Source organism: Notamacropus eugenii, chromosome 7 (assembly GCF_028372415.1).
Source record: "Notamacropus eugenii isolate mMacEug1 chromosome 7, mMacEug1.pri_v2, whole genome shotgun sequence".
NCBI lineage: Eukaryota > Metazoa > Chordata > Mammalia > Diprotodontia > Macropodidae > Notamacropus > Notamacropus eugenii.
Window position 1 is genome coordinate 32,693,242 of NC_092878.1, and position 13,229 is coordinate 32,706,470.

Below are 13,229 nucleotides of genomic sequence, written 5' to 3' on the forward strand. Positions count from 1 at the left end.
CAAGGAAAGTTAGGAAGAGGATTCAGTTTGGAGGTAAAGATAATGAGTTCGGTTTTGGACATGCTGAGTTTATGATATCTATGGGATGTCCAGTTTGAGATGTCCAATAATAGGCAGCTGGAGATGTAAGACTGGAGGTCAGAAGAGAGGTTAATGTGGGATAAAGTAGATTTTTCTTAATCACCAGCATAGAAATAATCATTGTATCCATGGAAACTAACAAAATCACCAAGTAAAAGAAGAGGAAGAGGGCCCAGGACAGATAGCTATGGCACATCTGTGGTAAGTGGGTATGATTTGGATGAAGCTCCAGCAAAGAAGAGCAAAAGGGGTGGTCAATTAGGAAGGAGGAGTACCAGAAGAAAGTATCCCAGAAAAGGAGAAGAAGGTAAACACAGGCTCAAAGTTTACAGAGAGGTCAAGAAGCATGAAGCCTGAGAAAAGACCCATGTTTCTCTCTAATAGCCTGTAAGTTGCCTGAGGGAAGGGACTCATATAATGTAGTGGGGGCAGTTCATAGGTATTTGATAAATTCTTTGTTGAATGAATGAACCAAGATACTCAATAGCTTCTTAAAAGATTGTCTTAGCAGTCCACACAGACATGGATGAAGCATGTATATTGCACAGATCAAGATCATGATACTTAACTGGAGAGATGGCACATGGAATTAATCCATCTTTTTTTTTTTTTTTTTGTGATAGACACTGGACATAAACAATTGCCTAAACCCAGAATTGGATAGGAGGAAGAAATCAAACTGGATTCTATTTGGGAAATTGCAAAGCACTTTTACTGATTCTAAACTGTTTTCTCTCCCTTTGCAATTTAGAAAAATGGTCCCCTCAAAAAAGTCATGAACAGGGATTTTACAACTGAGATAATCAGGAAACTGGGACAGGATGCTTCCTCATAAGTTTTTTTCTTTATAAAGCAGAGGTTCTTAACTTTTTGTGTGTGGCAATCTAGTGAAGCCTATGGACCCCTTCTCAGAATAATGTTTTTAAATGCATAAAATAAAATACATAGGGATTGCAAATAAAACCCATTATTTTGAAATACAAATTTCAAAATAGTAAAAACAGACAAAACTTCAGACTCCAGCTTAAGAATGCCTACTTTAGAGAACTCTTTTTCCTCACTTCCCAATTTACAATCAATCAACATTTACTAAGCACCTATAATATGTCAGGCACTATGCTAAGCATTGGGGATGCAAAAAGGCAAACGACAGCTTCTACCCTCCAGAATCTTCTAAGGAGACATGTAAACAAATATATACAAAGAAGCTATATATGGGACAAATAAGAAATAATTACCAGAAAGAAGGTACTAGAATTGAGGCTGAGAAAACCTCCTTATAAAAGATGGAATATGAGCTGAATGAGGGGAGTGGAAAGAGGATAACACTGTATACAGTTATAGCTACATTGTGTGAAGGCTAATTTTGATAGACTTGGCTCTTGCAAGGCAAGGTTCTAGGACAACTCCATAAGGCTCATGATGGAAAATATTATCCACATCCAGAGAAAGAATTGTGGCATTTGAATGCAGATGGAAGCAGACTATTTGCTGTCTCTCTTTTGTTTTGTTTCTTCTTTCTCATGGTTCATTCCGTTGGTTATAATTCTTCTTTACAATATAACTAAAATGAAAATATGTCTAATATGAATGTATATGGACAGCCTATATCAGATTGCATGCCATCTTGGGGAGCGTATGGAGGGGGAGAAAATTTAAAACTCAAAAGCTTGTGGGACTGAATGTTGTAAACGAAAAATAAATATATTTTAAAAATAGGAAAAAAAAGATGGAATTTTAGTTGAGAAGTCCGAGAAGTCAGTAGGTGAAGCGGAGGAAGGATAGCATTCCAAGGACGGGAGACAGCCAGAGAAAATGCCTTAATTTACCTGTGGTTTTAGAAATCACAACAATGAGTAACAATAATGATTAATAAAGTGCTGCTTCCCACCCTTTGTTGCTTTTAAGAACTCCAGTTGATCTCCCCCAGGGACCACCCAACCTCATTTGGCTTCCATCCTACCTCCTCTTAGGAGACTGATGATATCTCCTTTACAGAGTATAGGTGGGCAAGCTGAATTCGAACTCTATTAATGCTAGAAGAGACCTTAAAAAGCTCATAGAATCAACTGGTTCTACTGTTTCATTTTAAAGATGGAATCTGAGGCCCAAAGAGGTTAAGTGTTTGTCCGTGGCCATACAAGTAGTAACAGAGATGCACTTTGAACTCCCACATAGACTTCAAATCAGGTGGTTTTCCTACAATATTAGACCAGATATTAATCAACACCGCCAACTCTTGGGGCAGGCAGAGTTAGAGTTGGGCTACCTCCATAAGCTAACAGGAGCCTAAGTAAATTCTGCCTAGTGGTGCTTAGAGAAATGGTGTGTTTAGCAGAGACCTCCCATACTGCCAGCATATCTTCCCGTAGAGCTGCAAAAAGATAAGTAGCTCTTAGGCTAGTTTAAGAGGTTTGAGTACATAATCCCCAGTTTCTTTGGGTGCCTCCACTGGAGCAGACCTCTCTCAGAGATAAGATAAGTCGTATCTCTCTGGTCACAAATTTTTAAATCCCCAATTTCTTCCAGCTCCTTTCCTTCCCCAAAGTGCTTTGCACAAGACTGATCCCTGGAGAAAAGTCTAATGGGCACTGCCTTTATGTTTCCTTCCAGGCTTCGTTTGGGATATTAAAATCTCTCCTTTGAAAAGGGCTTTAGAGGCTTTTAGATTGCTTACTAGCTCTGGGCAAGTCACTTAACCTCATGGACCTCAGTTTCCACCTCTGTCAAATGAGTAAGAAGGAAATGGCAAATCCCTCCAGTATCTTTGCCAAAACCCCCAGAGAGGGGTCATGAAGGGTTGGACACGCCTGACAACCTGTCCTGAGAGCGCTGCAAGGCGGGACTTTGGACCAGCACGCTGCGTGGGGCTGCAGGATTGTGGGGAGCAGCATCCCTGCGGATCACCTCTGGGTATTTGTGATAAGCCTCTAGTGGCCCCCAAGTCTGTCTCCCCACACCTTCTAATACAAGCCTAAGCTTGGAGCCTTCCCTTGTCTTTGGAGACCACACCGAACCCCGCTTTACAGGGGAGAAGCTGGGGCTCAAAGGGGTTGCATGGCACGCGCATGATCAGGCACCCCCTCATGGCACCTCCAGCCTCCCCCCTGCCCCCCCCCCCCCGACCATGGAGGGGCCTTAAGGGCGGTGTAGCGCTCAAGGCTGCAGGAGCCCGGTCCAAACCTCGGCGTCCTGCCCGGGACGGGAGCACGTGGGTGGAGTCCCCGCCCTGCGCCTAGCCCTTAATTAATGGTCTGAGTTGCACGGCCCTGACCATGGTCCACCAGGGATCTCCGCCCTTACAGGGAGCTCACGCGCAGTACCTGTCGGACTAGCCGTAGGACCGGGCTCTACCTTTCTCCCCCCACCCCTCCCCCCTTTCGGTTCTGCTGACGGCGTTACCGCCGAATCAGGCTATTGTTAGGCCCCCGCGGAGGGGTTCTGATTGTGAATGGCGCGGCCCAATCAGAGAGCGGGTCGAACGTTGGCGCGGCCGTTTGAGCCGCTGCGTTCGGCCCGAAGCTGAGTTCTCGGCTGGGGTGCGGAGGCGGAGCGGGAGCTGAGTGCTTGGCTAGGCGGCGGAGGCGGAGTGGGAGGCGGGAGACCGCGGCTTTGGGATTTGGATTGTGGGGGCGACCGGTCTGCCGGAGTGGGCAGCCCGGGATGGGGTAACAGCCCGGCTGACGGAGGGCGGTGCCTGAGCGTGCGAGACCGGTCCGGAGGGGAGCTCGAGGAGTCCGCGGCGGAGCCAGGGCCCAGGGCCCGCCGGGCCTCCGGCGTCTGGGGCGACGTTAGCCTAGGGCCTGACCGGCGACGAGCGGGGGGCCGCAAGAGCCGCAGACCCGAGGGACCGGAAATAGAGACTGGGAGTCTAGGGGAAAGGTCTTCTGGGGTGAAGGCCTGGGACTGGTTGGTGGGCAGTGACCGGGAGGAGCGTGGACGAGTCTGTGGGGAGTGACTGGAGAGGAGCGTGGACAAGTCGGTGGGGAGTGACTGGAGAGGAGCGTGGACAAGTTGGCGGGGAGTGACTGGGGAGGAGCGTGGACGAGTGACCGGGAAGGAGCGTGGACGAGTCGGTGGGGAGTGACTGGAGAGGAGCGTGGACAAGTTGGTGGGGAGTGACTGGGGAGGAGCGTGGACGAGTGACCGGGAAGGAGCGTGGACGAGTCGGTGGGGAGTGACCGGAGAGGAGCGTGGAAGGGTCCGTGGGGAGTGACTTAGAGAAGGGTCAGTGGCGGGGGAAGGAGCGGGGTGTGGACAAACAGACCTGAGGGCTTGGAATTGAGGGTAGGAGACACGGAAGTGGCAGGAGCAGGCCCGAGCCCCAGCGGGGCTCGTGGAAGTGGACGAGAGGGAGTTGAAGCGAAGGTGGTGACACCGAGGGTTTGTAGCAAGTGGAAGAGGTGGTGGCTAGAGAAGGTCAATGGGTGGAAAGGGATCAGGACGAGGAGGAGGGGAGTGGCGGAGAGGTGCGAGACACCCGCAGAAATGAGGCACCGGAGGCTGGTGAGGCTGACCCTGCTGCAGCATCTCGAGGCCGCCTATGGCTTAAAGATCCAGAGCGCTCGCGGCCGGCAGGAGTCTCGGGCGATAACTTTTAGGGTAAGACCAGGGGGAAGAGGGCTGAGGGAGGACATCCGAAGGCTAGTAAGAGTCACTGTGAACCAAACTGGTGAAAGTGGAGCATTAATTTTGTCCAGAAAAGAGGACAGGATGATAGCTAACGTATCTCTAGAGCTACCTATGTGCCAGGGGAAAGAAACTGAGAGGTTAAGTGGTTAAGCGGTCAAGTGACTTGTCTGGGATCACACAGATCTTCTGACTCCAGACCTCGCTCTTTGTTCACACACCCATTTAGCTGCATGTTTAAAACTAGAAAGAAACTTAGAAACTATCTCCTCTAACTCACGGTTTTACAGAGGAGGAAACAGGCCCAGAGAGAGCTTCAGTAATTTGCCCAGAATCACGCAACTATTCTACAAAATAGATTCTGAACCTAGGTTTTTCTGACTGTTTGCTAGTCCATGCCGCTTCTCGATTTTACACATGATAAGCCATATGGTGAAGATGTCAAGATTTACTGTTGGTTATAACTAATGTTTCTATAGTACCTTAAGGTTTCAGATTACTCCATGTACTTGATTTTATCTGAACCTTACAACAACCCCTTGAAGTGTGTGTGTATCTTTCTCTGTATATATACATGTGTGCGTGTGTGTATACACACACACTACATGTTATTATTATTCCTGTTTTTCAATCTGAAGTTCATAGAGGTTAAGTGAGTATTTGTGATTATTTTCTGAGGCTTTTGTGGGCTATCAGGAAGGGTGGTTCATTTAAAAAGAATGGTGTTTTCTGAATGGTTCAGTGGAAATGGTTAAGTACTGAAGAGGAGTTCTGGTTAAATACTAGTGTGTGTGTGTGTGTGTGTGTGTGTGTGTGTGTGTGTGTGTGTGTATGTGTGTACTTAGATTAATTAATACAGCTTCTTTTATGTGGTCCTGTTGTGTATATTTGTTACAGCTGGTTTTTGAGTGCATAATAGTTAATTGAATCTGATTATGCCCAAACCTAATTTTTGCTATTGTCAGCTTTATGTCATAAAACATTTTTTAACTAGGTAGTTAAATTGACACTTTTTTGTTTCTACTGATTATTTACCAATATGATAGTCTCTTCAGTTGTTTCAGTCTCTACCCAAGATTTTATACCTATGAGATAGTAATTTCAAAGATTTCAAGAAATTGAAGGAAAAGATTTAGAAATGTGATGTGAGCCATGTAATATTTTTGAGATAGCATTATGTTCTACAAATGCATAAAGAAGACTAAAATGATTGACAGATGGAGAAGGTCTTTGCAAGACATAGCCCTTGATTTTTTTTCCACTCATAAAATCAAGGAATTCATTTCATAATTTAAAAAAATCGTGTATCAAGCATCTATATACTATGTTTTAGGTGCTGAACAATACTTAAGATCTTGTCGGTAGAGTAGAAACTGACTAGTGGACACATTGTATTGGACAAACAGCCATGCAGAATATTACTCAAATATGAGAATGAACAGTCATATTATATTATATAAAGTAAGTATGAATGTCTTTAAGAGATAAGTGTAAATCAGAGTAAGTAGCCGCTGGAATTGTTTCAGAATGTAATGTGAGGTGAGATAGCTAAGAACAATATTAAAGTTGTACTTCTATTTGCAATAACATTTTATACTGGTTCACACTTAAGAGTTTCTAATACAAAAACTTGTGAATTGCACTTTATACAAATACATAGACTAATATATAAAAACTAATATTTGTGTTCTAAAAATCAACTTATTTGTCAGTATACTGATTTTTCCGTCTTCCCCTCATTTTTTAAAATATTCTATTGAAGGCATTGATTTAATCTGTTTAGTGTAAAGAGCACTAGGCTCCTTGCCACATTCAACTATCATTGCTATGCACCTCCCGTATCTGTACCTTAGCCCTAATCTTTCTCTTCAATTCTAGCCCTGAATCATAATCTGCCTTTCAGACATTTCCAGGTGAGTGTCCCGTAGGCATCTTAAGTTCAACATCTCCAAAATAGTACTCACCCACCTCTCTCTGAAGTTTCTTTTGAGAGCAGTTCTGTCCTAACCGTTCTGGTTTGTGAACTTGAAATCGGCTGTAACGCTTCATTTCCCCTCAACCCCTATACCCAGTCACTTGTTGATTCCCCCTACAAAACATCTTTCTAATCCTTCAATCTATAACCCTAGGGCAAGTTGACCTGTTAACTTCTCCCCTGGACTATTATAGTAGCTTCCTAATTGTTGTGTAGGTCATGGTTTTACCCTCCAGGTTTTATCCATCATCCACTTAAAACAAATGATTGTTAAAGCATGGGTATGACTGTGTGGTTCCTTTTTTCAAAAAGATTGCTATCTTGTTTAGAGTCAAATACTACAACTGCCTTGTTTGGCATTTGAAGTCCTTCAAAAAGTAACAGCCAACCTTTCCAGGTTTATTACATATTACTCTGTTTTTTGCAGTGTGCAGTTAAAGTAAGCCTATTTGACATTTCTTTGCTTCCATAACTTTACAGAAGCTATCCTTCATACCTAAAATACTTTTTCCCACACTTCTGCCTCTTGAAACCCTTAGTTTGTTTCAAAGTTTAGCTGAAGTGTAACCTACCCTTTTCTAGTTTCCCATCCTCCAGTTAGTGCTTCTTCTCAATTGTATTGTATATATTTACTTACGTGTATCTATGTCTTTTCCCTCTACTTCTCCTCACCTCCATGAAATGTAATTTCTCTGAGCAGGGACTGTTTCATCTTTGTTACTGTATCTTTCTCTGGAGCCTAGAACATAGAAAGTGTTTAATAGATGTTTGTTGCATGAAAGAATTTCTCTCAGTGACCTCATCAGTTCCTAGGGTTTTATTATCTTTCATTCAAGATGATTAAGAGCCATTGTTAAAAAGCTGTCCTTGAAGCCTGGGATTAAAATGTTGCCTTTGACTTTTTGTGTGATTTCCTGGCAAGTCATTTAACTATTCATTGTTCTAGGCATTTAAACACTACTATTTGCAGAAAAGTTGCCAGTCTCTATTGGTAGAATAAGTGCCCTCATTTGGGAGTTATCTACACCAGTGAAGTCACCAGTCATATCCCTAATCCTAAACCTATGTAGATGACTTGTAGGTCTGTATAGCCAGTCCCAGTTTCTCCTCTGAGCTTCTGGCCTGCATCACTGTTTGCCTATGGGATATTTCAAACTTGATATCCAAGATTTATCTCAGTTTCTTGATATTACAAACCTGTCTCAGAGATATCTCAAACTTAACAGGTCCAAAACATCTCATTATATTGCTCTCCAAACTTCCCTATTTTTGCCCCCAAGGCACCACCAGTCTTCTCATATCCCAAGTCTAGTAACTTTCCATTATCCTCTTCATTTTCCCTCACCCTGTATATCTAATCAGTTGGCAGTTGTCTTGTTTCTTTCTGACCCTCCTTAGTTCAAGCCTTCATCACATTTAGATTACTGAATTTGTCTCCTAATTGTACTTCCTGCCTCAAACCATTTCCTATTTCTGTCTTATCTTACATATTGCTGCCAAAGTGATTTTCCATTAGCCCAAATGTGATCTACAAAATAAACTTCATTGGTTCCCTGTTAACTCTCTAGGATAAAATAAACTCCTCTACTTAGCTTTTAAAGCCTTTCACAACCTGTCTTTCCATCCTCATTGTATGTTACTCATTAAACAACCCCACCCCCAGCCCATACCGACTAGCCTTTTCTGTGTCCCCCATGTACTCAGGTATGTCCTGAATCTTCCTTTGCAGTTGCCATCTCCACATGCCTGTAATTCACTCCATCCTCACCTCTGCTTCATCTCTCTTTTCCTTCAAGATTTAGCTAAAATATCACTATCAACCTTTCCTGATTTTCCATCCTTCCCCCCAAAAATGCTTATTTAGCTATTTTGTATTTATTTATATTCTGTATGTACTTCTCTCCCTCATTAGCACATAAGTTCCTTGAGAGTAGGGGTTATTTTATTTGTATTTTTATCCCTAGTGCCTGGTGTATAGTTACAGCTTAATAAATGCTTATGGATTGATTTTTTAAAAAATACTATAAATGGCTTATCTCCAGTCCTAGTAATGGGATGTCTTCTGCGTTAGTCATTTTCCTAAGTGTCGTACGAGCTTACAGAAAATTTTTATGCTTAATTCTTTCAGTATATATATCTGCACTGTTATTTTTTCCAGGATCTCAGAATTTGATTTCAGATTATTAATAATAGCTCATTGTTACAACATGTAGTTTATAAAACTCCCTCTGAGTTATGTGGAATTATCCTTATTTTACAGGTGAGGTAACGAAAGGGCTGAAATGGCTTATTAGAGGCCACATAACTAATAAATAGAGACATGACTTGATACCCAGGACTACTGAATCTTGGTGCCTTTCACAAGTTATTCTTGTGATAAATAGTCTTCGGAAAAATTGTTAAGAATTAGTTAAGAAATATTTAATAGTTAAGAATAGTTAAGAAATAGTTAAGAAAAATAGTAAGAAAGAAGATAATTTTATTATAGAAATAGCAACTGTACAAGAAGAGGTTGAATTGGATTTTTTAATGTTTTAATGTTTACTTTCAGTATTTCTTAGTCCTAGTCTCTTGGAACATTTTGTTAGAAAATTTGTAACATTCATCAGCCAAAAAAATTAATCCATCTTACCCTATTATTGGTCAAGGAAGTACACAGATAATTTGATGCAGAGTTAGTATTTGCAGAGCTGTGGAAGGTGATTTCAGAAAAAAATATCCATTTTAATAGATGCAAATTGAGAAGCATTAAACCTATTTGAAGTCCTCTTTAAAAAATAATACAATAATGATACTTTAATGTGTGTTAGTATTTGATCCAAATGTTCTGTAACTCTTTCATTAGCATAATTAATAGATATTATTGGCATAAGGTATTTATTTTAGTATTTGAGACTAGTTCTGTTCTTAAGACTCACTGTTACCAAAGTCTGTTGCCTTTTAGCTACTATGACTAATTATATCTCAGAATATTAGTAACTAGTTTAATTGTTTTTTTGCTCTTTCCCTGAAATCACAATTTGTCTTCACATTCTGTGCTTATACCTGTAAATTTTTATCTTGATGCTTATAATAAATGACTTTTACATTTTAGGGGAAAATTTTTCGAGCACCTTTTTCTGTACTACCCCAGACATTTGTACCAGAATATGGAAACATTCCAAGGTAAGAAAGGTGTGAAATTAGCCTAGAATTAAGTGGTGAATTGCAAGGTTCAGAAATTAGTAGATATTTCACACTTGGGTCTTTAATTCATGGACTTTATAATTCCACTCTGAAATCTGTATTTGAATGAAAATCCCTGTAATGTAATGATACCCTTAGCACAGTGCCTGACAAATAACAGACTTTCAGTAAACGTTTATTGGATGAATGAATGAGTATATTTGGGAAGAATTGTGGGAGAAGAGTAATTATATGTTATTGAGATGCCCAAGCTTTTGTAAATAGTGATCACACAGTGTTATTCAGATTTGTTATGCGCACATTTCACATTCTAGTAAAAGGATTTCTAAACACTCACGTATTGGGGAAATGACGACAAAACTCATGTTAATGAACCTGCTTAGATCCTCCGAGTCCTTTACCTAGGAGAGCTGTGTAATCTGTAGAGATAACGTTTATTTGGCATTTAGTTGTTTTCATTCTTTATAACCTCTTTTGGGGTTTTCTTGGCAAAGATACTGGAGTGTTTTGCCATTTCATTCACCCCCTTATTTTACAGATACGGAAACTGAGGCAAGCAGAGTTAAGTGACTTGCTCAGGGTTACATAGCTAGGAAATGTCTGAGGCCAGATTTGACCTCAGGAAGATGAGTCTTCCTGACTCCAGGCCCAGCACTCACTCTATCCACTGGGCCATCTAGCTGTCCCCTTTAACATTGATACTACATGTATTACCTACAGACTTCTATTGAGCATCGTTCTGTCTGCATTATTTTGTTCTACATATTGAATTATTTTTTTAAAAAATCATCTCTGTCTTCCGAAGAGTTGGACAAATGATGTTGGCAGAGAAATAAAGGTCCCACAGACAAGCAAATAAAGAAGTAAATTAAATGAGATATGAATAGAACCTATAAATAAAAATAAACTGATTTTTCAAAAATGGAACTTGTATTTCCTCACATCTATCCCATTTTCACACTTTTCCTGTTTTGATTGAATGCACAACCATTCTTCTCATTTTCTAGTTTTAGAGCCTCAGAGTCAATTCTCCACTATCTTCTCTTTGAAATTCCCTCCTCCCACATCCCTTTAGTCCAGTTAGTTGCCAGGTCTTGTTGATTCAAGTCTCGCTGTTTTATATCCATAATCTAAGCTGCTGCCAATTGATGTTCCTAAAACAGGGGTCTGACTTAAGAAGCTTCAGGAGCTTCCTATGGCCTCTGGGATAAAATACAAAATCCATTTAAAACTTTTCATGATCTGCCTCCCATCTACCTTACCAGTCTGTTGGCTATTAGTCCTTTTGACGATACATACACTCAGTCTCCTGCCTCCATTCTTTTGCATTAACTATCTCTCAGGTGTATAATACATTCCTTCTTTACCTTTGCCTCTTATAAGCCCTAGCTTCTTCACTATTATATAAGACTTTTCCTGACCTATTTTTCCTCTACCCTAGTTATCATTTGTCTCTTAACACTACTTTATATATACTCATCTGTGTATATGCTGTATATGTTGAAATGGAGGAATTTTTTTTCCTTTTTATCTGTAGTATTAAGGATGCCTTGCATATATGGAAACTTAATGAATGTTGAATTAAATTGAATTAAAAAAGGTTGTTGCATTTTATGGGATGGTAATTACAGAAAGATTTGTTGGGGTATACATGTCTGTGTGTATAGAGGTTATATATATATGTGTGTGTGTGTGTGTGTGTATACACACTTAGATAGTATGGCTCTTGGGTATATAGTAGGCTGTGAAAGTCATGGAATGAGAGCAACGGTCATACTAAAATTAGCACAAGAACAATGAGTAGATTATAGAAATGGGAAATGATTTATAATTCAGAAGTCATGTCAAGGATCTTCACAGCCTATTGATGTACCTTGACAAGTATATTCACTTAGTATGGTTTTTGTAAGATTAAATACATTAATGAGACCTGCCTTTTTCAGTTTTCTCGTTGATGCTTGCACATCTTTGGAACAACATCTTCATGTTAGGGGTCTTTTTAGGGTTTCTGGATCAGCTACCCATATAAAAGCACTGAAGGTAGGCATATTCCTTGACTATTTTTTCTTTCCACAGTTGTCTAATTAGGTTTTTGTTGTTACAGTCCTCAGATATGACATGAATGTGCAAAGGGTCTATTATTTTCTAGCATGTGGACTCCCTCTAACATCACATCCCATATGACTTTAAATAATTACTGTGGAGATGTCTGTGAGCACCTTGCACATAGGTAGTTATTGGGGGGAGGGTTTGAACCCAGGTCTAATGACTCCCAAGCTCAGCATTATGTCCTCTCATCTTTTCGGTATTAATGAATGGTAGAGTTACAGCTGACCAGCTATTATTCCCTTTGTGGAAAGCATTTATAGCTTACATGAATCCAGTAGTTAAAGAAATTAAGTATTTTTGATTGTTTGCTAGAGCTTCTTGTGTGTTTTGTAATACATGACACCAGAAGCAAATAAATAAAAGAATTAAAGTTTACTAAGAAAAACTCTTTATCTTGAGATGTAAGCAGAGATTTTGATCAAAATGGAGATCTTAAATCAAAGAATACTGATGACTTGAAATTTATTTCAGAGGAAACTGAATCATGGTGAAAGCTGTCTGTCTTCTGCAGATCCACAGGATATCACAGATCTTATTAAGATATTTTTTAGGGAGTTGCCAGAACCCATCTTTCCAGTTGATTTGCATGAAGCTTTTATCAAAGCTCAACAGTTGGAAACAGAGGAGAGGGATACTGCTACAATGTTGCTCTCTTGTCTTATGACTGACAATATAGTATATGTATTACGGTACTTCTTTAACTTTCTCCGGAATGTTTCTCTCAGGTAAGTAAAGATCAAGTACAAAAAATTTTAGCTATGGGGAACTTTTGGCTAGCCAGTTATAATTTTAAGCAACAGTACATTTATTTTGTTTTCAGCTATTTGGGATGGAAATATTTCTTAAAATTTATTTACATATTTCCTTATCTTCTCAAATGGAGTATATTGAATACAATTTCGTTTTTTCTTTATCATTTTGAATGTCATTATTTGTATACCGTAATACAGTGATCTCCAGGGGCCTGTTTCTGCAAGGCAGTTTACCCTAAAAGGTCTAACCTGTGATGCCATTTGATTTCATATTTCTGTTTTTTTATAATTTTTCTATTTCTTTCCTTGCTATCACCTGTCATTTCTCACTACAGTTTTTGTGCCTGCCTGTAACCACTCCTCTCACCCTTTCTGTTTGGCTACTTCTAATCAGTTATGAACTTTGAAACCAAATGCAATAACCAACTGTCTTACTATTATGTTTTAAATAAGTTAGTACTGATTGAGGATTTTGAGAAGCTTGGCTGTGAATAAAA

At 40.2% G+C, this 13,229-nt stretch overlaps 1 protein-coding gene across 14 annotated transcripts in view; it reads left to right on the forward strand.

Annotated features, from left to right (window-relative positions):
- The window catches only part of LOC140513773 (TP53-binding protein 1-like), a 130,270-nt gene that overhangs the window by 11,193 nt on the left and 105,848 nt on the right, over positions 1-13,229 (forward strand). For 10 of the 14 annotated variants that reach the window (XR_011970340.1, XR_011970338.1, XR_011970339.1 and 7 more), the window contains exons 2-5: positions 6,589-6,623; positions 9,780-9,850; positions 11,815-11,911; positions 12,452-12,705. Coding sequence is in view for 9 of the 14 variants with exons in the window: in XM_072623748.1 (XP_072479849.1) it covers positions 6,589-6,623; positions 9,780-9,850; positions 11,815-11,911; positions 12,452-12,705 (457 nt within the window). In the remaining 5 variants the exon portion in view is untranslated. Of the gene's footprint in view, positions 1-4,340; positions 4,684-6,588; positions 6,624-7,418; positions 11,912-12,451; positions 12,706-13,229 lie in introns of those variants that run through there. The other 4 variants (XM_072623750.1, XM_072623752.1, XM_072623753.1 and 1 more) reach the window with 4 other exon arrangements.